Raw genomic sequence first — 25,979 nt, forward strand, 5'->3', positions numbered from 1 at the left:
CTGCTGTCTTCAGCCGGTTCTGCCAGTTCCTAAGTCATTGTCTGTCCTACGGAAGTTGGTGGAGGAAGTGGTGGCTGCCCTTCCTGGATTCGTTTGGCAAGTGCCTAGTGTGGGTTTTGCAGAGACTCACTAGCCGCCACCCCCCGTGTCCTATGTTCATAATATTTTTAATAAACGTGGGCGCAAGAGAGAGAGGAAGACATCTTACAGTGAGTTGAAACAATAATTTGTTATTTATTCTTGCATATACAATTTTTCTCATTCGTATTGTGTCACTTTGTATGTCACTCACAATTTCCATCACCTCTTCCCATTCGCTGAGCCCCTGCACGGTTCGGCTTTGGTATGCCACCCCAATATTTTTAGTGGCTCCCATGGCCACCCCTATGAAAAAAATCCAGGGGGCCCTAGATCTCTAGTTGAGGATAGCGCACAGGTGAGTTACCACAAACAGACATATGGCGCTTAATTAAAGCCAAGTGTATCGTATCTGCAAACAAAAACTAAGATACACTGATTTAGACAGACTAATTTGTTTGGTAAGAATGCTTTTAGTCCACTCTGCCACTTGGTGGCGACAATGTACCATTGAATTGTTTGCCCATCGCTAGTAAAATGAACAGGAAGAAGAAGGTAGGCTAAGATCATACATGATAAGATAAATTATTAAGGTAGACTACATAGAAAAAAAAATCTCAGAACAGGAAAAAAATGCTTAATTAAATACAGGATATATAGTAAAATTGAAGGAGCTCAGTAAGCAAAATATCAAAGCAAAAACTGAATAAAATACCATTAAATGGCTCTAGTAAGTAACTCCAGTGAGTTTAGCCAGATGACTCAATGAATTGGATTAAGAAAAATAAGAAAATAAAAGTAGTTTACTAAATATATAAAATAAATGTCAGAAACCCAACAAATTTCTCACCGTAACAGAGTGAAACGTGTAGGAGACACTGCAATAAAGTGGCTTAATGTGCACACAATGTGTTGGATTGGGCAGAGTTTAAATAAACTCATATCAGAACAGAAATCTTGCATTGTAAAGATTTATTGCACAAGGTATCTGTGCTTGGATCAGCAGAGTCTGATAGATAAAGTGATCTGCCTGTCCAATAAGTTGGGCAGAAAGTGATCAGGGTTATGATGGTTAATGTCTGTTTAGTTGCCAATCACAGAACCGGCTGTACTGATCAGTGTGTAGCCTGTCGGTGTCATCGGCTCTATTCTGACTCGGGGTTTATTACAGAACACCGCGTTGCACGGAGCTGAGGAACAGTGGTTGATTTCTGACTATTTTCACAAATAACATTTTGTGAACTTTGCTGTATGTTGTGGTGAGAGACTGTTATTGTCTGTTATTTATCCCTATTTGAGTGGATTACCAGATATTTAAAGAATATATCAGCCACAAATATAAATTGGGAATAAAAAATTTATTTCAGATTGTTAGATCATTTAAATACTTGTTTGTAAAAACAAACAACCAAACAAATAATTAACATCTTGCAATAGCATAAATAGATGAATAAATACATATATAAAAGCATCAACAGTATGTTAAATTATTGATTAATAACTACACACCAGATGCTCAGAGAGCACAATGATGCTACCTTGTGATGTAACTTTACATCATTAATTATTCCAATTTATGTACCTAGCACATACTTTAAGAAGGTCAAACTGGAGCGCAAATAGAGCTCCAAAATTCATCTTGGGAATCCTTAATGGGTTTTAACTCTGGCGCTGGATGTTGAAGCTTCTGTAGCGTGGGGCGGTCTCCTGACACACTTCCACCACCTGGTCGTCGTCCTGCGCTGTGCTGATGTACCAGTTGGGGCAGCGGACAGACATGAGAGAGCTGATGCTGAGCCCAGTGTCGCGTTTATAGAAGAGAAATCGCACCATGTCGCTTTCAGCGCTTATCCTTGTCAGACTGTTTTTATCCGTCACCTCCTGAGAAGAGCAAACATCCATGTCAGAGAGTTTCAGTCAACAAAATTAGGCCTGATATCAAATATTAATTCACCTATATGTGTGCAGTGTCTTATAGATTATAACAAATGGTGTGCTTTTCATGTGAGATTCCTGAAAGAAGTTTACCTCCAGGTGGAGGGTTGGCTTGTCGTCATCCTCGTGACAAGACAGATAGAGGTTTGTGCCTTTGATGCCCAGAGCGACAGGCCTGGTCTCAGCGATGGGTGTAGGGTGCGCGTAGGTCGACATGTTCAGGTGCACTGTGGAGAGAGTGATGGATACAGGGTCATTTTAATAAATCATGGCAGCGTACGTAAGCAGGAAAATGTTAGAGGCACAATTGAATCAATTTAATAAATTCAAGCTACCTATCCTTTCTACTTTATGGCATTTTAGTTCTTTTCTACTTCATGTTTCTAACAACATGGATGATGATTGAATATTTTTAATGATTTTCAACTATTTAAACGTCTAAGTGTCACATGTAGTTACCTTTGCGGTCATCACTGCCTCCCTGCAGCATCACTGCATGGAGCTCCATGCTGCTTTGGACCAGAACCAAGCTCCTCTTTTGGCTGTCAGTCACAGTGCACTCAATCTCATCCCTGCTGGTGAACTGAGGTGGTGCACCTGTCCTCTCGATCACACTATGCTCTGGGACAAAAACAGACATGCATGGTTGAATATGGTGTTAAACTAGATTTCTGTCTACTTATGACTAGGATGGTAAAATGGAAAGATACACTATTTGTGTATTAATCTAAAGAGAATTCAAAATAGCTAAACCTAATTCATATTTTATAGAAGAGATAATGGCTCATTATGAGTTTTTCCAGTATTAAACTTGTGATTACCTTCCACAATGCTCTCCAGCATGATGGAAAGCAGGTTTTCATCCTGGAAGTCTGTGCTCAGCACTGGCTCTGACTTGCTGGTCTTTAACCTCTCCATGGCAATGATGAGGTTGACCACACTCTTCATTGTCACTGGATGATGGGAAACTTCCAAGTCCAGTCCCTTGGGCATCTTGAGGCTCCATTCCTCAGCCATGTAGCTCATTTTGAAGTCCATCTTTTACTGAGTTAAGATCTGCTAAAGCACAGAAAATAATTTGTATTATCCTCACAGCTGGATTTTCAGCAGAACTTCTACTCATCTTATACTTTCTTTATTTTGTTTCTGTTACTATTTACATTTTTATAGCATTTTTAAAAAATTGCTCTCTACTGTTACAAAGCAAGGATCTTCTTTGCTCAAGATGAACACTGTCAAAAAACCAAACGAACATTGTAAGTGAGCTTACCTGTTGAAATTTGTAGATCAGAAGCTGTTTCAATGTGCTGTGTTCACTGTTGTTCTGTCAGTGTTGTTCTGCCCGACTGTGCTGTCTGGCAGGGTTTTTAAATCCCCGCATCAGGGAACTTTGGTATTGCATACAACACATACGTCATTATGATGCAATAGTGTAACTGTAACTTCGGTCGTTGCTGTGCTTTTTGGAAGTCGAATTTCCCAGAGGAACCCACCCGAGGGATTAATAAAGTTCTATCTTATCTTATCTTATCTTATCTTAGTGGAGTTGTACAGGTTGTCGGCGGTGAAGCAACAGCTTGAAGCATCTGCACAGAAGAGTCATAAGTAAAGGATAAATAGACTGGCAATTATAAAGTACCTCTATATTCATTTTAGGTATTAAAAGCACTTTCACTCGATCACACAGCAGTACTCCATCAAACGTTCACCCGAATGCCTGTGTAGGTTTGATGAATATCCAGGACATGATAGTCTAAGTAAGTAAGTAAGCAACTAGCCTTGTTTAAGGTTTGTGAAGCACTTTCACCTCTCATCCCAGAGGCTTTCTCAGTTCTAAAAACCAACTGTTGAAGAGTCCCAGGTATTTAAACCCTAGTGGGGTTTTCCATGCATTTATTGAGTGGTGGTCCGAACACGCTTCGCTGCATTGCATGCGATGGATGAGAGGAGTAACAAGTCACTGCTCTGTGAGCATTAAGTGTCTCTTGATTTCTCAGATTCATACATGAGCAGCCATCATTCCCAGATCATCAAAACAACTGCGCTTTAAGGTAAATGTTGTTGTGATTTTTGCTCTATAGATAAAATTTAACGGAATTGACATGTCCATTGTTATATACAGACTATCTACTATTAAAATAGAGCAATGACCGACAGCACCATGACACAGGACTAAAAATTGCCTCATCTTTGAGAAATAACAAAAAATTCAAGAAAGCAGGTGAAAACTCATCATATGAAATTTAAAAACTTTCTTCATACGTCTTTAAAAAATTTTAATGGGGTATTTTAATGTGATAAAAAAAATTCCAGTACACTTCCTAGGTGGAGTTGTGTAACAGTGCTTAAATAACTCTAGATTTGCTTGTTGGGACATGAGTGAGTGTGTCAGGCACGTTTATCACGCTCAGGCTAAAGTTTACATCAGTGTTTTGACGTCAAAAACCAAAAGACAAAAAAACCCACTGTTTGCAACCATTTTAGCCTATTTTTTTTTTAACTTTCACTTTAACTCCAAAAAATAATAATAAAGAATTTTATTATCTCTGCCATTACTGAATAAAAAGACAGAAAACCCTCTGCTTTAATGTTCCCAGTTTAAGCTTCTATATCAGCCCTCACTGATAGATGAGGGCTTCCTGACAGTCACTGTTTTATATTTAACTAAAAAAGGAAAGATTTATCATAAATTTAAGCATATTACAAATGTCTCAAATGGCTTTTACAGATTTAGGATATTTCAGTACAGTTTTGAAAGGATGAAATATTTTAGATAAGGAAGACAGATTGTAAATCTAAAATAAGCTGCTGTGAATGGATCCAAATGTCACGAGCTGGGAAATGACTGGAGCCAAATTAGATCTGTCTAAATCTGTGATCTAAAGTCAAAATTCCATCTTCAAAAGCTGGATTTTTTGGTTAGATCAAGAAAAACCTTTTGATAGAGTGGATTATTTGTTTAGGACACTTCAAGATGCAGGTTTGTGGAAAAAACAATATTTCATGCTTTGAGTTGCTGTTTTGTTGAAGATAGGAGGGGACTCAGCAGACCAGTCCCTGTCTGGAGAGTCATTAGGGATGGTTGTCTGTTATCTGCCATGCCGTATGCTCCTGCTCCTGCCTTCACATACACTGATGCAGGAAATAGAGAAGAGACTGGTTGCCTTTTTTGGCAACTTTTACCAAAGCACTTTTGTTACCTCTGTGGGAAGGTGGACAGCGACTCATTGACATAAAAAATTGCATTAGGTCTTTTTGTCTTCAGACTGCTCAGCATTTCTTATACCACAAACCACAGATGTGGATCGAAATGATGACTGGTACGGACATCTCAGGGATTTCATCCTTCTACCACTCTGAACCAAAGTGTTATGTGTTAAAAGATTCTGCTCTGAGGTTTATGCCAGCAGAGGGAAGACCCCCTGTTCTTCAACCCTCTTATTCAGTCTAGCTTGCTTGGTTCTATTAGCATCAATAATTGTAGCATTTGTTACCATGCAAAGAGTCCTAGCAACATCTGACCTGACAAAACTGGCAGTGCTGAGATCAGGAGAGCAGCGGAAAACTGCTGCTGTCTTCAGCCGGTTCTGCCAGTTCCTAAGTCATTGTCTGTCCTACGGAAGTTGGTGGAGGAAGTGGTGGCTGCCCTTCCTGGATTCGTTTGGCAAGTGCCTAGTGTGGGTTTTGCAGAGACTCACTAGCCGCCACCCCCCGTGTCCTATGTTCATAATATTTTTAATAAACGTGGGCACAAGAGAGAGAGGAAGACATCTTACAGTGAGTTGAAACAATAATTTGTTATTTATTCTTGCATATACAATTTTTCTCATTCGTATTGTGTCACTTTGTATGTCACTCACAATTTCCATCACCTCTTCCCATTCGCTGAGCCCCTGCACGGTTCGGCTTTGGTATGCCACCCCAATATTTTTAGTGGCTCCCATGGCCACCCCTATGAAAAAAATCCAGGGGGCCCTAGATCTCTAGTTGAGGATAGCGCACAGGTGAGTTACCACAAACAGACATATGGCGCTTAATTAAAGCCAAGTGTATCGTATCTGCTACATGTGTTTTTGTGAGTTTTTGAGACTTCTACATCATCAGCATGACTTTTTTTTACCCTCAAAAAATGATCTAAATTGCATGAAACATTTTTAATGACTAAATTGCAAAAATATGGGTTATGTAGCAAATGTGATACAAATTAAAACTCATATGCAGATTAAAATTTGATATATTTTTATATATATTTTGTCTTGGGGTTCAACAAACACTCCATTATCAAAAGATGAAGATTTCTGGCAGTTATTTCATGGTTTGGGTTTTAAAGGGACGTAGTCACTGTAAATATGGACTGGTTCTTATATCTAAGCTAACTGAGCTCTCAAAGTGATTTACACAACTTGACTCATTCACACCAGCACTTTTTTTAAATACTCTTTCTGTCTAAGTGTTTCTATCTAACATTCACACATATTCATATTCTGATGGCTGCATTGGAGAGCAACTTGGGGTTAGTACCTTCCCAAGGATATTTGGCAAGCAGACTGGCTATCTGCTCTACCACCTGAGCCACAGGTGGTAGAGCAGACAGTCAAAGATTATAAGCTTGTATTTTTTTCAAGCTGAGGAGACCTTGCAACATTTGTGGTTTGGATGTCCTAAACTAGTTCCTCTCTTTACATCTCCCGTGTCCTATGTTCATAATATTTTTAATAAACGTGGGCGCAAGAGAGAGAGGAAGACATCTTACAGTGAGTTGAAACAATAATTTGTTATTTATTCTTGCATATACAATTTTTCTCATTCGTATTGTGTCACTTTGTATGTCACTCACAATTTCCATCACCTCTTCCCATTCGCTGAGCCCCTGCACGGTTCGGCTTTGGTATGCCACCCCAATATTTTTAGTGGCTCCCATGGCCACCCCTATGAAAAAAATCCAGGGGGCCCTAGATCTCTAGTTGAGGATAGCGCACAGGTGAGTTACCACAAACAGACATATGGCGCTTAATTAAAGCCAAGTGTATCGTATCTGCAAACAAAAACTAAGATACACTGATTTAGACAGACTAATTTGTTTGGTAAGAATGCTTTTAGTCCACTCTGCCACTTGGTGGCGACAATGTACCATTGAATTGTTTGCCCATCGCTAGTAAAATGAACAGGAAGAAGAAGGTAGGCTAAGATCATACATGATAAGATAAATTATTAAGGTAGACTACATAGAAAAAAAAATCTCAGAACAGGAAAAAAATGCTTAATTAAATACAGGATATATAGTAAAATTGAAGGAGCTCAGTAAGCAAAATATCAAAGCAAAAACTGAATAAAATACCATTAAATGGCTCTAGTAAGTAACTCCAGTGAGTTTAGCCAGATGACTCAATGAATTGGATTAAGAAAAATAAGAAAATAAAAGTAGTTTACTAAATATATAAAATAAATGTCAGAAACCCAACAAATTTCTCACCGTAACAGAGTGAAACGTGTAGGAGACACTGCAATAAAGTGGCTTAATGTGCACACAATGTGTTGGATTGGGCAGAGTTTAAATAAACTCATATCAGAACAGAAATCTTGCATTGTAAAGATTTATTGCACAAGGTATCTGTGCTTGGATCAGCAGAGTCTGATAGATAAAGTGATCTGCCTGTCCAATAAGTTGGGCAGAAAGTGATCAGGGTTATGATGGTTAATGTCTGTTTAGTTGCCAATCACAGAACCGGCTGTACTGATCAGTGTGTAGCCTGTCGGTGTCATTGGCTCTATTCTGACTCGGGGTTTATTACAGAACACCGCGTTGCACGGAGCTGAGGAACAGTGGTTGATTTCTGACTATTTTCACAAATAACATTTTGTGAACTTTGCTGTATGTTGTGGTGAGAGACTGTTATTGTCTGTTATTTATCCCTATTTGAGTGGATTACCAGATATTTAAAGAATATATCAGCCACAAATATAAATTGGGAATAAAAAATTTATTTCAGATTGTTAGATCATTTAAATACTTGTTTGTAAAAACAAACAACCAAACAAATAATTAACATCTTGCAATAGCATAAATAGATGAATAAATACATATATAAAAGCATCAACAGTATGTTAAATTATTGATTAATAACTACACACCAGATGCTCAGAGAGCACAATGATGCTACCTTGTGATGTAACTTTACATCATTAATCATTCCAATTTATGTACCTAGCACATACTTTAAGAAGGTCAAACTGGAGCGCAAATAGAGCTCCAAAATTCATCTTGGGAATCCTTAATGGGTTTTAACTCTGGCGCTGGATGTTGAAGCTTCTGTAGCGTGGGGCGGTCTCCTGACACACTTCCACCACCTGGTCGTCGTCCTGCGCTGTGCTGATGTACCAGTTGGGGCAGCGGACAGACATGAGAGAGCTGATGCTGAGCCCAGTGTCGCGTTTATAGAAGAGAAATCGCACCATGTCGCTTTCAGCGCTTATCCTTGTCAGACTGTTTTTATCCGTCACCTCCTGAGAAGAGCAAACATCCATGTCAGAGAGTTTCAGTCAACAAAATTAGGCCTGATATCAAATATTAATTCACCTATATGTGTGCAGTGTCTTATAGATTATAACAAATGGTGTGCTTTTCATGTGAGATTCCTGAAAGAAGTTTACCTCCAGGTGGAGGGTTGGCTTGTCGTCATCCTCGTGACAAGACAGATAGAGGTTTGTGCCTTTGATGCCCAGAGCGACAGGCCTGGTCTCAGCGATGGGTGTAGGGTGCGCGTAGGTCGACATGTTCAGGTGCACTGTGGAGAGAGTGATGGATACAGGGTCATTTTAATAAATCATGGCAGCGTACGTAAGCAGGAAAATGTTAGAGGCACAATTGAATCAATTTAATAAATTCAAGCTACCTATCCTTTCTACTTTATGGCATTTTAGTTCTTTTCTACTTCATGTTTCTAACAACATGGATGATGATTGAATATTTTTAATGATTTTCAACTATTTAAACGTCTAAGTGTCACATGTAGTTACCTTTGCGGTCATCACTGCCTCCCTGCAGCATCACTGCATGGAGCTCCATGCTGCTTTGGACCAGAACCAAGCTCCTCTTTTGGCTGTCAGTCACAGTGCACTCAATCTCATCCCTGCTGGTGAACTGAGGTGGTGCACCTGTCCTCTCGATCACACTATGCTCTGGGACAAAAACAGACATGCATGGTTGAATATGGTGTTAAACTAGATTTCTGTCTACTTATGACTAGGATGGTAAAATGGAAAGATACACTATTTGTGTATTAATCTAAAGAGAATTCAAAATAGCTAAACCTAATTCATATTTTATAGAAGAGATAATGGCTCATTATGAGTTTTTCCAGTATTAAACTTGTGATTACCTTCCACAATGCTCTCCAGCATGATGGAAAGCAGGTTTTCATCCTGGAAGTCTGTGCTCAGCACTGGCTCTGACTTGCTGGTCTTTAACCTCTCCATGGCAATGATGAGGTTGACCACACTCTTCATTGTCACTGGATGATGGGAAACTTCCAAGTCCAGTCCCTTGGGCATCTTGAGGCTCCATTCCTCAGCCATGTAGCTCATTTTGAAGTCCATCTTTTACTGAGTTAAGATCTGCTAAAGCACAGAAAATAATTTGTATTATCCTCACAGCTGGATTTTCAGCAGAACTTCTACTCATCTTATACTTTCTTTATTTTGTTTCTGTTACTATTTACATTTTTATAGCATTTTTAAAAAATTGCTCTCTACTGTTACAAAGCAAGGATCTTCTTTGCTCAAGATGAACACTGTCAAAAAACCAAACGAACATTGTAAGTGAGCTTACCTGTTGAAATTTGTAGATCAGAAGCTGTTTCAATGTGCTGTGTTCACTGTTGTTCTGTCAGTGTTGTTCTGCCCGACTGTGCTGTCTGGCAGGGTTTTTAAATCCCCGCATCAGGGAACTTTGGTATTGCATACAACACATACGTCATTATGATGCAATAGTGTAACTGTAACTTCGGTCGTTGCTGTGCTTTTTGGAAGTCGAATTTCCCAGAGGAACCCACCCGAGGGATTAATAAAGTTCTATCTTATCTTATCTTATCTTATCTTAGTGGAGTTGTACAGGTTGTCGGCGGTGAAGCAACAGCTTGAAGCATCTGCACAGAAGAGTCATAAGTAAAGGATAAATAGACTGGCAATTATAAAGTACCTCTATATTCATTTTAGGTATTAAAAGCACTTTCACTCGATCACACAGCAGTACTCCATCAAACGTTCACCCGAATGCCTGTGTAGGTTTGATGAATATCCAGGACATGATAGTCTAAGTAAGTAAGTAAGCAACTAGCCTTGTTTAAGGTTTGTGAAGCACTTTCACCTCTCATCCCAGAGGCTTTCTCAGTTCTAAAAACCAACTGTTGAAGAGTCCCAGGTATTTAAACCCTAGTGGGGTTTTCCATGCATTTATTGAGTGGTGGTCCGAACACGCTTCGCTGCATTGCATGCGATGGATGAGAGGAGTAACAAGTCACTGCTCTGTGAGCATTAAGTGTTAAAAAAATTCCAGTACACTTCCTAGGTGGAGTTGTGTAACAGTGCTTAAATAACTCTAGATTTGCTTGTTGGGACATGAGTGAGTGTGTCAGGCACGTTTATCACGCTCAGGCTAAAGTTTACATCAGTGTTTTGACGTCAAAAACCAAAAGACAAAAAAACCCACTGTTTGCAACCATTTTAGCCTATTTTTTTTTTAACTTTCACTTTAACTCCAAAAAATAATAATAAAGAATTTTATTATCTCTGCCATTACTGAATAAAAAGACAGAAAACCCTCTGCTTTAATGTTCCCAGTTTAAGCTTCTATATCATCCCTCACTGATAGATGAGGGCTTCCTGACAGTCACTGTTTTATATTTAACTAAAAAAAGGAAAGATTTATCATAAATTTAAGCATATTACAAATGTCTCAAATGGCTTTTACAGATTTAGGATATTTCAGTACAGTTTTGAAAGGATGAAATATTTTAGATAAGGAAGACAGATTGTAAATCTAAAATAAGCTGCTGTGAATGGATCCAAATGTCACGAGCTGGGAAATGACTGGAGCCAAATTGGATCTGTCTAAATCTGTGATCTAAAGTCAAAATTCCATCTTCAAAAGCTGGATTTTTTGGTTAGATCAAGAAAAACCTTTTGATAGAGTGGATTATTTGTTTAGGACACTTCAAGATGCAGGTTTGTGGAAAAAACAATATTTCATGCTTTGAGTTGCTGTTTTGTTGAAGATAGGAGGGGACTCAGCAGACCAGTCCCTGTCTGGAGAGTCATTAGGGATGGTTGTCTGTTATCTGCCATGCCGTATGCTCCTGCTCCTGCCTTCACATACACTGATGCAGGAAATAGAGAAGAGACTGGTTGCCTTTTTTGGCAACTTTTACCAAAGCACTTTTGTTACCTCTGTGGGAAGGTGGACAGCGACTCATTGACATAAAAAATTGCATTAGGTCTTTTTGTCTTCAGACTGCTCAGCATTTCTTATACCACAAACCACAGATGTGGATCGAAATGATGACTGGTACGGACATCTCAGGGATTTCATCCTTCTACCACTCTGAACCAAAGTGTTATGTGTTAAAAGATTCTGCTCTGAGTTTTATGCCAGCAGAGGGAAGACCCCCTGTTCTTCAACCCTCTTATTCAGTCTAGCTTGCTTGGTTCTATTAGCATCAATAATTGTAGCATTTGTTACCATGCAAAGAGTCCTAGCAACATCTGACCTGACAAAACTGGCAGTGCTGAGATCAGGAGAGCAGCGGAAAACTGCTGCTGTCTTCAGCCGGTTCTGCCAGTTCCTAAGTCATTGTCTGTCCTACGGAAGTTGGTGGAGGAAGTGGTGGCTGCCCTTCCTGGATTCGTTTGGCAAGTGCCTAGTGTGGGTTTTGCAGAGACTCACTAGCCGCCACCCCCCGTGTCCTATGTTCATAATATTTTTAATAAACGTGGGCGCAAGAGAGAGAGGAAGACATCTTACAGTGAGTTGAAACAATAATTTGTTATTTATTCTTGCATATACAATTTTTCTCATTCGTATTGTGTCACTTTGTATGTCACTCACAATTTCCATCACCTCTTCCCATTCGCTGAGCCCCTGCACGGTTCGGCTTTGGTATGCCACCCCAATATTTTTAGTGGCTCCCATGGCCACCCCTATGAAAAAAATCCAGGGGGCCTTGGATCTCTAGTTGAGGATAGCGCACAGGTGAGTTACCACAAACAGACATATGGCGCTTAATTAAAGCCAAGTGTATCGTATCTGCTACATGTGTTTTTGTGAGTTTTTGAGACTTCTACATCATCAGCATGACTTTTTTTTACCCTCAAAAAATGATCTAAATTGCATGAAACATTTTTAATGACTAAATTGCAAAAATATGGGTTATGTAGCAAATGTGATACAAATTAAAACTCATATGCAGATTAAAATTTGATATATTTTTATATATATTTTGTCTTGGGGTTCAACAAACACTCCATTATCAAAAGATGAAGATTTCTGGCAGTTATTTCATGGTTTGGGTTTTAAAGGGACGTAGTCACTGTAAATATGGACTGGTTCTTATATCTAAGCTAACTGAGCTCTCAAAGTGATTTACACAACTTGACTCATTCACACCAGCACTTTTTTTAAATACTCTTTCTGTCTAAGTGTTTCTATCTAACATTCACACATATTCATATTCTGATGGCTGCATTGGAGAGCAACTTGGGGTTAGTACCTTCCCAAGGATATTTGGCAAGCAGACTGGCTATCTGCTCTACCACCTGAGCCACAGGTGGTAGAGCAGACAGTCAAAGATTATAAGCTTGTATTTTTTTCAAGCTGAGGAGACCTTGCAACATTTGTGGTTTGGATGTCCTAAACTAGTTCCTCTCTTTACATCTCCCTGTCTGGAGAGGTATTAGGCAAGGTTGTCTGTTATCTGGCATGTTGTATACTCTCCTCTCTTTACATTACCTCAACTGTTGTTGGCTGGGTATATGGACAGGTGTTGGGTGACAGAGTTTTTATTTATGGCCCTTAAAACTCTGCAGCACAGCGGAAGCAGACTTTTCTCATCAATTTTCTTACAGGCCAGGCAACAATGGTTAACTAGGAGAAATAAGATGAAAGGAATTGGGTCCTCCTACGCAAATTGCTACCTACTCATGGTGGAGGGGTTTGTGTGTCCCAGGGATCCCAGGGGCTATGTTTTGTGCCCTGGTAGGGTCTGTCATGGCAAATTGGTCCTGGGTGGGGGACGACACAAAGAGCCATTCAGAAGACCCCTATTAGAAGACCACCGAGGGAACAGTTTACCCTGCCCAGGATAGGGTTACCGGGGCTCCACTCAGGAGCCAGACCTGGGGAGGGTCCCTGAGGGTGAGCATCTGGTGGCCAAGCCTGGCCGGGCACCACCCAAAAAACGGACATGGGCCCATCTTCCTGCAGGCCCACCACCGCAGGAGGTTAGGGTTCATTGTGAGTCGGGTGGTGGCCAGGAGGTGAAGGGTGGCTGGCCTCTGCCGTAGAGATTGAGAAGAGTGAGAGAGATAGAAAGAGTGAGTGAGAAGGTCAGCCATCTGGGAGGGGCTCACAGTAGAACCGGAGCCAGCTGAGGTGGCTCAGGCATCTGATAAAAATGCCTCCTGGGCGCCTCCTGGGTGAGGTGTTCCGGGCATGTCCCACCAGCAGGAGGCCCAGGGCAGAGCCAGGACACGCTGGAGCGATTACATCTCTCGGCTGGCCTGGGACCACCTTGGTGTTTCCCCAGACAAGCTGGAGGAGGTGGCTGGAAAGAAGGAGGTCTGGGTAAACACAATTTACCTATTATAAAATGGATTTTGTTGTTGAATGGGGTTGTTAACATGTGCAGCAATAGTTTCTGTTTTTCATTGTATAACTATAACTTCTTTGTATAACTTTATTTCTATTGTACAAAATGAAACGTTCAAGTGCAAACTTCATCCAGGACAGAAACAGCCACAACTTGGGCTCTTTGCTAGCATCTGCACAGGCAGCATGCTAACACAAATATAGCCAAGAACCCAGAGTGATGTTAAAGCTGAGTAAATGCCAACCCCAGCCCAGCAGTCAGACCCTGAACTTCAACAGGTAATAAAAGCAGCTCTGTTTCTACCTGTTCAATCACTGTTGCGATTGCTTTGAGGTGTCTTTGGGCTGGTTTCCATATTTGCCTTGTGTTTTATGTTCATACGTAATGTTGGAATTTAGTCATCTTTAATACAAATATACCTCATTATTATATGTCTCACAACTACGTCATAATTACATCACACACATGTTTTATACTTACCACACAGTTAAGTATTATAGAGTAGTTTTAGAAGTAGATTGCTACACACAGACAACATTAGACATTACAGAGAAAGGCCCCAAAGAGAGAAATTTCGATTGGGAGGGCTGCCTCACTAGTGGAGGCCTATCGCATCTATCGCGTTCGGTGTGAACACACCGTTAGCCTGACACTGTTAGAGAAGACAAGGCTGTAAATTTCAGGTTAAGAAAAAGCCCCCCCCCCCCCTTCTCTTCTTCTCTCTATGCAGGTCTGACTGGAGGGTAAGAGGTGGTTGCCATGGTGATGGGTGAAGCGGTGTTTCCAAATTTTAAGTCATTCAAAGAAAATAGTGTAATGAGTAGTGTAACAAATTACTTTCTCTATGGAGTAATCAAGTAACATGCTGCATTACTTCAACCCCAACACTGGCAATAAGGCTTCGTTTGTTTGAAATAATTTCAATCCTTGTCAGTGGATTTCCTCATGAATAAAAATGCTACAATTATCTATAAAAATAACAAATAACAATGTTTATTTTCATAGTAATTTTCAGGCTTACAAACTGCTTCCCAGAAAGACAAAATAAAAAAACAGTCGAAGTCAGCTGTGTGTCAGGCAGTAGCTGCACCCAGAAATGCAGCGCTCAGAAGAAAAACTAGAACTAAACTTAAAAGTATGCTGAGCTCAAACAAGGTAAAAAAAAATAATGCAGATCAAAAAGAAGGAAACCAGAATTATACATTTTCTAGGGAAACACAAAACCAAGAGGAATCCAGCTCTGAGGGAGAGCATGACAAAAGAATCAGAGGAGACTCAGACAATATATGCACACACAGGATAACAAGGGAAAAGGCAGCAGGTGGAAGTATAACTGAAACTAACCAGATAAACAGATAAAGCGACAAAAGAAGCAGAACTAAACCTAAAGCACATGAGACAAGAGATCATAAGACTGGAAATACTGAAGACTGAGACCAGGACTAAGACATATGAACTTAAGATACAGACAGAAAACAAAACAGAGAGACAAGATGAAAGGAAAAGAACTGGAATAAAAGAAGAATTAACAAAAGTGTCAGCGAAGAACAGCAATTATTTATTTTAGGAAGAGAAACCTAAAGAGGTTCTAGTAGCAACAGGAGCATTAGATTTGTGGTTGTAAACAAACTGTTAAGATTCCAACACAGAATTTAAGATCTATAACTTAGATGCAAATGGTATTAATGAAAAGTTTCAGTCTGGTTTTAAACCTCTATTCCGTGGTTTTAGTTTTACTTGACTTGACTGCTGCTTTTAACACGGTTAACCACAACATTCTTCTATCAAGATTGGAACATGATGTTGGTCTCAAAGGTACGGTTTTAACTTGGTTTAAATCCTATCTCTCAGAGAGGTCGTTCTCTGCTGCTATGGGACCTCAAGGGTCCGTGCTCAGTCCCGCTCTTTTCTCTTTGTACATGTTGCCGTTGGGATTAATTTTTTAAAAATACAACATCTCCTTTCACTGTTATGCCGATGATATCCAGATTTATTCACCTTTGAAATCTGACGTGTCTGCTTCTTTGCAACATCTGTTCAACTGTTTGCATGAAGTTAAAATTTGGTTGTCACATAATTTTCTTACATTGAACGAGAATAAGACTGAAATCGAAGTCTTTGGTAGTCACACTCCGCTAGACCAGTTAGCTGATGCCCTTGGCCCTCTCGCTAGCCATCTCTCGCTCACTGTAAGAAACCTCGGAGTGTTCCTGGATGGCTCTTTTAAACTTGAGAAACAGCTCTCCACTGTGGGAAAAAACAGCTTCTGCCAGTTGCGTCAGATATCTAAAGCAAAGCCGTTCCTTCCTTTAAAGGACCTTGAAAAGATTATCCACGCATTTATCACATCCAGATTGGACGACTGTAACTCCCTCTACTTGGGCCTCCAACACTCTTCTCTTTACCGGCTTCAGTTAATTTAAAATGCAGCTGCGCACCTCTAGTGACGCACTCCTTTATTAATTATTTTTTAAAATTCAAATTCAAATTAGGATTTGTATAGACTTGTGAAAATATATCAGTTTTGGGTTAATTATTTAAACACTTGGAGTACTAGACATTTATAAAAGCAGGTATAGTACAAGGAGAAGTTCCTCTTATTTAACAGTTATCATGTCAGAGCAGAAGTTGTGAAAATATTGATTTTTTTATTTTACATCTTTGCAAGAAACATATTATTAGAGCTTTTTTTTTTTTACACAAGGTGAACAAAAGATTTAAAACAATGTGTCAACTTTAGACAAGAGTATTACAGTACGTCATTCCATCTTAAATCTACAGCCTTCTCATTGCATGAAAATTTTATAGTACACAGTTTAAACACATAAAAAGACTGATGTGAAGTTTAAGTCTCACATATCAAATACCTTTCAATCAACTCTAAAGAAAAATAAGACATAAGATATAAAAATGGAAATAAAAATAAATACATAAATACATAAATACACACCAGATGCTCAGAGAGCACAATGATGCTACCTTGTGATGTAACTTTACATCATTAATTATTCCAATTTATGTACCTAGCACATACTTTAAGAAGGTCAAACTGGAGCGCAAATAGAGCTCCAAAATTCATCTTGGGAATCCTTAATGGGTTTTAACTCTGGCGCTGGATGTTGAAGCTTCTGTAGCGTGGGGCGGTCTCCTGACACACTTCCACCACCTGGTCGTCGTCCTGCGCTGTGCTGATGTACCAGTTGGGGCAGCGGACAGACATGAGAGTGCTGATGCTGAGCCCAGTGTCGCGTTTATAGAAGAGAAATCGCACCATGTCGCTTTCAGCGCTTATCCTTGTCAGACTGTTTTTATCCGTCACCTCCTGAGAAGAGCAAACATCCATGTCAGAGAGTTTCAGTCAACAAAATTAGGCCTGATATCAAATATTAATTCATCTACATGTGTGCAGTGTCTTATAGATTATAACAAATGGTGTGCTTTTCATGTGAGAGTCCTGAAAGAAGTTTACCTCCAGGTGGAGGGTTGGCTTGTCGTCATCCTCATGACAAGACAGATAGAGGTTTGTGCCTTTGATGCCCAGAGCGACAGGCCTGGTCTCAGCGATGGGTGTAGGGTGCGCGTAGGTCGACATGTTCAGGTGCACTGTGGAGAGAGTGATGGATACAGGGTCATTTTAATAAATCATGGCAGCGTACGTAAGCAGGAAAATGTTAGAGGCACAATTGAATCAATTTAATAAATTCAAGCTACCTATCCTTTCTACTTTATGGCATTTTAGTTCTTTTCTACTTCATGTTTCTAACAACACGGATGATGTAAAACAGATGATTCTGCATCGAGAACGATTTTCAACTATTTTCAACTATTTAAACGTCTAAGTGTCACATGTAGTTACCTTTGCGGTCATCACTGCCTCCCTGCAGCATCACTGCATGGAGCTCCATGCTGCTTTGGACCAGAACCAAGCTCCTCTTTTGGCTGTCAGTCACAGTGCACTCAATCTCACCCCTGCTGGTGAACTGAGGTGGTGGACCTGTCCTCTCTAGTATACTCTCCTCTGGGGAGGAAAAAAAAACAGACGTTCATGGTTGAATACTGTGTTGTTATGCTGTTTTAAACCAAAGGCTTTAGTTAGATCAGAGAAAAGACATAGATAATAGTATATAATATAATAGTTCAGTGTTTTTCCACTATTTAAATGAAGTCTTGTCTGTGTGATTACCTTCCAAAAAGCTCTTCAACCTGATGGGCAGCAGGTTTTCATCCTGGAAGTCTGTGCTCAGCACTGACCCTGACGTGCTGGTCATTAACCGGTTCATGGCAATGATTAGGTGGGCTACACTCTTCATTGTCACTGGATGATGTAAAACCTTCAAGTCCAGTCCCTTGGGCATCTTGAGGCTCCATTCCTCAGCCATGTAGCTCATTTTGAAGTCCATCTCTTACTGAGTTAAGATCTGCTAAAGCCCAAAAAACAGTTTCTATTATACTCACATTCATTCACTCACACATTATCTAAATATGTCTTCTACCTTTTTATCAGTTATTTTATTTATTTTTGTTTCTTATTCAACCAAAAAAACATGACATTTTTATATAATGCATTAAAGAAATATAGACATTTGCTTCACCAATTTGTGAATTTAATCTATGAATGAAACCTTAGCAAAAAACAACTACACTCTATAAAGGATCCTCCTTATAATCTGCTCCACATTAACACTGTCAACAAATTGAGTCAGCTTACCTGTTGAAACCTGTAGTTCAGTTCAGTGTCAGTGAGCTTTGTTAGCAGTTGTCTGACTGACCTGACTGGCAGGAGTTTTATACGCTCCCTCGTCTCCTCCTATTGGGGAATTTCTAGAGCCAAACAAGGAGTGGAGCTCCGGTGCTTTCAGTGATGAAATACTGGAATTACACTGACATGTTTGAAGGTCCCCTAGTATCTAGCAATAAATAAACTATAACTATCACTGAATTATGTTATTTATATTTTTAAGGGGAAAACAATGTTTTTCCTTTTTTGAAGTAGAGTTACATTGAACAGCCTGAAAACCCTCACATGCAATATTGAAAGTAGGAAGCTATACCGCTGAATCATAAAGCAGAATCAACAAGCAACAAAATACTGAGAACTGTACGTTTATATTTTTTTTAGTTACTACATTTGACTCCAGATTTATGACTTTAAAAACAAAATTTTTAAGGAGGTGATTTAAGCATACTGAAGGTAAATAAAGGTGTAAGATTGGCATCTGTAAACTCTTTGTTGGCCCTGTATTAAAACAGTATCAAAGGGTTGAGTAATATCAGCGTCTTAAAAGTGTAAGTCATGTGGAGTCACAGCGGGAATAACAGAAAGTACAGAAAGCCGATGAAGCGCATGGCTCGTCACATGAAACCCAACATTTACTTGTTTGAAAGCTGTTATTTTTTCTCACTTATTTGAGCACTCTGTGGGGTTTTGCTGATATTTTTTGAGGAAAGAAAATAGGAAGTGTAGTGCAACTGGTGCTATTTGTGTTAGGTATGTTACAAAGCTGATACCAAGAATTCTCAACATACAGTCAGATACAGTTTAACGTGGTTTAGTTGGGTTGTTTATTTCTCCACTTTCCTGGTGCTTCCTCTGCAGGTGAGCCAAAACCACACCCTGCTGCCACATGCTCTTAGAGCCTTTTTATTGACCGAGTGTGTCAGGCATAGTTGTCACAGTTGAAAGCTCTGAGTAATTTATCAGTGCCTGGCAGGGGAAGGGCTCCACTTAAATATACTGTTTATGATATTTACATCCTGTTGCTTCATATAAACTTTAAAAATGCTACGATCTCCAAATAAAAGTTTTCATTGTGTGACTAGTTTTGCAGCTATAATAGGCACATTTGACTCCAGATTTATGATTTTAAAAACAGAATTTTTAAGGAGATGATTTGAGCATATTGAAGGTAAATAAAGGCTATTGAAACAGTAACAAAGGGTTCAGTAATATCAGCGTTGAACAGATAATGGTTTTATGGTCCAAAGTTTGGAAGCATATAATGAGTGCTGTGAAATTCTAGCTTCATGTAGCAAATACTTTTCAAGATATAGATTTTTAAATGGTCAGCTGACCCGCTTTCAGGCTATTTTCCAGCACATTGAAATCTGGGGCAACGTGAATAACTTGAAAACAATTAAAGATAAAAGCCTGGAATTTTCACTGGTTCTTCTTACTAACAAAATGAATCGACGTGTGTGATCTGGGACAGATAACCAAAAAATAAAAATAAACAATCATACAGAGACATACAAGAACACTGTTGGAAAATCACGGTGGAAAAAAAGCAAGAAAAACAAAAACAAATCCTGACTGTGTGTCAGTACCATTAGCCAAGAAGAAGAGACTAAATTAAGCAATAAATAAATACAATTAAAGGTAGCAGTTATAGCAAATGAGCATTATGCTGCTGGTTGGCAGTTTCACTTTACTTTTTCATTTCCTTTATGATGAAATCAAAGGGAAACACACAGAGATACGACAAACTTTGGCAAACAGAGTTTGAGGATATGATCCTTGATAACCAGACATGTATCTTCCACTAAAATATATTAGATTTCATTAGAATGTTTTTTGACATAGGAAGTGAAAGGCAGTGCAGCTGACAGGTTTGCTGGTTTATATCTCGAGGATCCTGATTTTAAACCTTTTGCTCAGCTGGGGCTTTCACTCTGGAGTTTCCTCTCACAGTCCAAAGACATGCATGTTAGGTCATGTCTCACCCAGCGTGAGCTGGGATAGGCTCACTGCCATCCAATCTGCAGTTGGGTAAGGGGTTAAGGAAGGTGAATTGAAGGGGTGGGGGGTGAGGACATGCATGGATTTGCTGAAAACAGTTTAAATTTCACATAAAACTGTAGTTTTATCTGTTTAATATGTGTTTTTGATCCTTTTATTACTCAACGCGTCCCACTGTCCTTTTTATCTCTGCTATGTTTAGTGTGAGTCTTCTTTATACTGTTTAGCATGTGCAGTTTGGCTGTTTCCCCACTCCACTGTAGAAGTTGTGTCTTACATCTCATCCCCACTGACTCAGTGTGTTTATAAGGTATAGTCCTGTCTTCTCTTTGGTCTTTTTCATAGAGTCCGTTTAGCTCGCTGTACTGCGCCTCAAACTTCTACCAGGTGGGTTTTTTTGGTTTGACTTATTGACCGTTTTCTGTTCTGTCTGTTTCCTCCTGCGCCCTAAAATTTCAGTTCTCTCTTCTGAAAACCACGCATCAGGACAGAAACAAACATTGTCTTCACAAACATTTGCAGGAAATGGGATGATGCAGTTCAGTTGTCTTACGTTGTTTGTGTCTTTGGCCTTTCATTTGGCTGCTGAATCAGCTTTCTTGCCTCTTTCTGCCTTCATTCTTTCTAATTTTTAAAATTTCTTTTCTTTTAAAAAATGTGTTAACAGCTGGAGTGATTATTTTGAATATATTTGTTATTTCTGATAACAGTATAAACTAAAACGTGCACACATATTTTAGAATACAGTGTTATGCGAGTATGTGAATTAATTCTAAACCAAAACCAGTCATTTATTATCCTGTGAATTAAATCCTATATTTAAAGAAAGAAAAAATGTGAATGTTGTGTTATGTATAAGCCTCTACACTAATACTTAGTGGATATTACCACTGTGTGGCTGTCACTGCAGCCCATCACACACTCCCCCTCTTGTCTCACTGGGACTGCGAGAGAGACAGTCTGCAGTGCATTTATGCTTGTTGGGAATGTGGTTGATGGTGAATCGGAATTGCTGGATCGCAAGGTACCATCGCGTGATCCTTCCGTTTGTGTCCTTCATCTTCTCTATCCATTGTGGTTTGTTTCCAATACGAACTTCTGTCCCAGAAGATAATACCTAAAGGAGTCCAGGGCCCATTTTAATGGCCAGTGCCTCCTTCTCGATGGTTGAGTATCGTACTTCCCTCAGAAACAGCTTGTGGCTGATGAAGGCCACTGGATGACGTTCTCCAAGCGGTCCCTGTAACAGAACAGCTCACAAACTTCTCTCGGAGGCTTCGTCTGAAGAGTGAAATGTCTCTCAAAATCAGGGCTGTGCAAGACTGGGCTCTGTGTTTAGACTGTTCCTCCCTGTTCTATGCAAGGCCACCTGGATTGACTGGAAGACTGTTTACTTAGCCTGGCAGGGCGAAGGACACTGTCTCAGCTGAACTCTGGACATATATACACACACACACACAGAGACATATATATATACACATGCTGATGTACACTCATCCCCCCTCCCCCTCCAAACGCCTTCGACGCTTATTCCCTTCCGATGCTGACGGTGGATCAAGGAGACCAGCGCTTATGCTGCAGGCCCGGATGCACTGTCTACATTGGCTGTCTGTCACCCGTTACCCAACCCTGTTGCTTGTCATGTGTTTCTTTGGAGTATTAAGAGGGTTTTTTTGCCTATCTACCCCCCCCCCCCCCCCCCCCCCCCACTTCCCCTGCCGGTGGCAAACGCCCTCAGACATCGATGAGTTGGTGGTTCTTTGTGTCTGGGGATGGGCGTCCAGGTACCCACCAGCTCACTCCTTGGTGGCTGCTTGTCGGGGCCTGGAGCCTGGGGCTTGCTCGGGCCACTTCGGGGGTGCGGTGCCCTCGGCCTCTCGGCCTGGGGCTCGGTCACTCAGGCACAGCTGGCTGCCGGTGGAGCTCACGGGCGCGTCACTGCAACCCCCCCTGGCTTCTGCTCCACGGCTGCTGAGTGAGCCCTCATCTGGGACTCTCCTCAGCTCTTTCTGGGACAGTGGCGCGGCTGCCCCTCTGTTGGTCTTCCTTGGTCTGTTGTGTTCTGGGGGCCTCTGGATGTCTGGAGTTTTGATCTCCTCCATACCTGCTTCATGCCCTGGAGGACGGGGCTGTGGCTCCCCCACACCCTCTAGCAGATCATTACATGAAGGAACCTTTTAAAAACAAGCGCGTCCATGCTCACAGGTGTACACACGGGTGATCACACACACAAACTACACCCCTTTTGGCTCCTACCTCAAAGCACACTGTGCGCTGTCGATCTTACGTGCTGCACAATAATGTTTAATATTTAGTATTTACTGTTATATTCCCATAGATCCTCATGATGTTGTTTATTGTATTACTCTCGTTTTCTTCTGCTTGTTTTCTTTTTTCTTTCTCAACAGGTGATCCAGGTGATTGATATATGTTTTTTTTTTTTGTCTGCTTATTTAGTTGGTTTTTTGTTTTCCCTCTTCTCCGCTGTTTTTCCCCCCTCTTCCTTTCTCCCTTTTCTTTTCCTCATTCAAGTCTGTCCCGTATCTAGCAAGTGAAAATAAAAAATAAATAAAATAAACAACAAAAGGTGAATCAAATAGACCATTACGGCAAGGCTGGGATGGTCAATTTGGTAAAGTAAATCTTATCTTATTCAGAGATTGTCGTAGGTCCTGAAAAGCCTCCTCCATCCAGTGGATCCTATTGGGACTTCAGGAACCAGTCAGAGCTGTCAGAGCTGCCCCGGCAGAGTAATGATGGATAAACCGGTGACAGAATCCTGCCATACCCAAAAATGATCTCAGCTGTTTTCTGGTCTCTTGCAAGGGACAGGATTCTATGGCGGTGACTTTATTGACTTGAGGTTTTCTCACTCCATTTTCAATCACAAACCCAAGGTACTCAGTTTCAGCCTTGGCAATGTTACACTTAGCTGGATTTACAGGCGATGCTGCAGACTGAAGACGCGCCAATACCTTCTCCAGGTGTTGCAGGCGTTCTTCCCAGGTAGAACTGAAAATGACTATGTCATCAAAGTAGGCAGCAGCAAAATCAGACATGTCAGACAGACCAAGACCGGATATTTCAAGAAAGATGGACATTGCAGTTTGGTGAAAGTGCGAGCTGCCTTATGTGTAACTTGCCATACTGAAGGAATATAATCAATGACAGGAAAAAACTAGCTGAGCAGCTACCAAAAGGAAGAAACAAGAACTTTTCCACAAAGCCATTAAGGACACTGATGCTGCTGTTGATGGAAGTTATGCAGTTAGTGAATCAATCGCCAAAGCAGGAAAGCCATTCACCCAAGGGCAATTTCCGAAAGACTGCATGTTATTAGTTGTTGATGTTCCTGATGTCCAAAAAAAGAGGTTGTTCAACAGCATTGCTGTGTTGGTAAACACTATAAGCCTCTGTGGCAGAGTAGTTTAAAAAACATGACATTTTCAGAAATTTTTTATTTTTTTTTAAATTTTGCTATTTGATCACTAGATTGGCCCTCCAGCCACTCTAAGCTGTGAAATGTATTAAAATATAGTAAAAAGTGCAAAATCTATGCAATCCTTTACATTTTCCACAGCATTTCCAATGAGTCGGACTGGAATGTTTGCTCTGCTGATTCTGGCCCCTGGGCCTTATGTTTGACACCCTTGGTGTAGGGTATTGTTAAATTAACTCCTAGACAACATGTAAAGTATTTAGACTGCTGGTAATTTATTATCAGTGATAATTCAAACTACATAGGGCAACAGGTGTGTTTACACATGTTGTTACATTTTCCAACACAAACTCCTTTTTTGGTCACAGACTCTTCCTGAGCACACCAGATATAGCCAGTTGAGTTTGACTGCAACACAGGGTTAGATTGCATCACAGTGAAACTGCAATCATCCGGAAATCTCTCTTGGCACACTACGGCTAATGACAATACGATGAGGTTGGCCCCGTAGCTATCATTACTCCTCTCCTTTCTCCACCTTCTAATAGCAGGTCTAGGTGATGTATCAGACCTGATACTGTTTCTATTATACAAGATCACATTATTCCCTTAGGCTATTTTCACAATTAAAATCCCTGGTGTTGACACAGCCAGTAGGAATTTTTTCGGTTTGAAATTCAATCCGCCTTCTACTTCCTTCACAACTGATTCACATCATTCTTATATAATACACCATGCTCTAGCAATAACAAATAATGGACAGTACAGACAAGTGTGTAATCCATGCTTCAGTATCAGATTCAGCTGATAATCTTTTGTATTAGACAACTTCTGAGAATCATCAACAAGGAAGGAGGAAAGAAAAAGATATAAGCAACTTCCAGTAAAATCTAGTCTACAGCCACTGTACGTAATCTACTTAAATAGTGTTCGAGGTGACACAGCTCCAACTACTTTATTAATGTATTTCAATTGTAGCAATACCAAGTAATGTTGCAAAAATGACAATATAAAATTAAAAAAAATGTCCTATCAGTGTTTATGCAAATGAATCAAGTTTAAAACAAAAGAAGCTTTTCCAAAGTGACTGCATCTTCATTAGAATTGACAACATCAGACTTTAGTTGTAAGACGCTCTTGGGCTCTTTTTAATGCTCCAACAAATTTAACCTCAATTTCTTGACTTTAAGTTTTCACACAGGAATTAAAAGTAGGTTGACTCATTCATCAGCTGAAACCTTTCTTCATCGCTGCCTTTCCAAAGCCTTACCCTAAGGGAAATTTTTCTCCCACTACCAGTGCAACAGGAAACATCAGATAATCATTAAAATGAAGTGCTTGTGTACAACAGATGACTGGTGAACTACACGGAAGAGGAAAATTTCAAGCCTCAACAGGCTCACCACAAAGCAATTAGCCTCCTAGGAAACTTAAGAATACCAGAACAAAACCCGAGTGGATGATTTGACCTAACAAGGTTATGTTTAAAAGACATTAGACACCAATTCAGTATAGTTTCAGTGTAATTCTATTGGTCATTTAAAAAAAAGGGAAAATGTATGCTTTCATCAATACCGGTTAGCCACAACATTAAAAGCTCTGACCTGAAAATATCACTGATCATCTTGAAGAACAATCATTATAAAATAAATACTAATAAATGCTGGAGTATTATATGAGATTAGCAATATAGGACACTTCATTTGAGTTTCCATATATTCATGCATTTAGAAGTGGAACAACAAACAGTGTTTTTGGAGAATAAGTGACTCAGATTTTATGTTCAAGTAGCTGCACAAAAAAGGTGAGCTCTGTGTGTGTGTGTGTGCCTGTTTAGACATCTTTGTGGGGACCATAAATTGGAACGTTACTATACTTGTGGGGACCAACAGTCACTTATGAGGACAAAAGTGCCTGTCCCCACGAGCTT

The 25,979-nt window shown here is 40.0% G+C and overlaps 3 protein-coding genes across 5 annotated transcripts; all 3 read right to left on the reverse strand.

The window, feature by feature from the left end:
* Positions 1–1,737: 1,737 nt before the first annotated feature.
* On the reverse strand, positions 1,738–3,334 carry LOC146621726 (interleukin-1 beta-like). Its single transcript, XM_085366842.1, has 5 exons — positions 3,284–3,334; positions 2,835–3,069; positions 2,473–2,634; positions 2,107–2,240; positions 1,738–1,959 (listed from the first exon to the last, which is right to left on the reverse strand). Exons 2-5 carry the CDS (start codon positions 3,049–3,051, stop codon positions 1,738–1,740), a joined length of 735 nt encoding a protein of 244 aa, XP_085222968.1. The 5' UTR covers positions 3,052–3,069; positions 3,284–3,334.
* A 4,961-nt stretch (positions 3,335–8,295) lies between these two features.
* On the reverse strand, positions 8,296–9,892 carry LOC146621727 (interleukin-1 beta-like). The gene is made up of 5 exons (XM_085366843.1): positions 9,842–9,892; positions 9,393–9,627; positions 9,031–9,192; positions 8,665–8,798; positions 8,296–8,517 (listed from the first exon to the last, which is right to left on the reverse strand). The coding sequence occupies exons 2-5, from the start codon at positions 9,607–9,609 to the stop codon at positions 8,296–8,298; spliced, it is 735 nt and encodes a 244-aa protein (XP_085222969.1). The 5' UTR covers positions 9,610–9,627; positions 9,842–9,892.
* A 7,082-nt stretch (positions 9,893–16,974) lies between these two features.
* On the reverse strand, positions 16,975–25,764 carry LOC146621728 (interleukin-1 beta-like). 3 transcript variants are annotated; one of them, XM_085366845.1, is made up of 5 exons: positions 25,741–25,764; positions 18,058–18,253; positions 17,731–17,892; positions 17,344–17,477; positions 16,975–17,196 (listed from the first exon to the last, which is right to left on the reverse strand). In XM_085366845.1, exons 1-5 carry the CDS (start codon positions 25,762–25,764, stop codon positions 16,975–16,977), a joined length of 738 nt encoding a protein of 245 aa, XP_085222971.1. The 3 variants fall into 3 exon arrangements, with proteins under 3 accessions (XP_085222971.1, XP_085222970.1, XP_085222972.1); XM_085366844.1 differs by lacking the exon at positions 25,741–25,764 and having other exon boundaries at positions 18,058–18,274; XM_085366846.1 differs by lacking the exon at positions 25,741–25,764 and having other exon boundaries at positions 17,731–17,885; positions 18,087–18,253.
* Between the last annotated feature and the right edge of the window lie 215 nt (positions 25,765–25,979).

The sequence above is a fragment of the Diplotaxodon limnothrissa genome, linkage group LG12, assembly GCF_057381915.1.
Source record: "Diplotaxodon limnothrissa isolate DT_005_m linkage group LG12, D_limnothrissa_male_GT1.1, whole genome shotgun sequence".
Lineage (NCBI taxonomy): Eukaryota > Metazoa > Chordata > Actinopteri > Cichliformes > Cichlidae > Diplotaxodon > Diplotaxodon limnothrissa.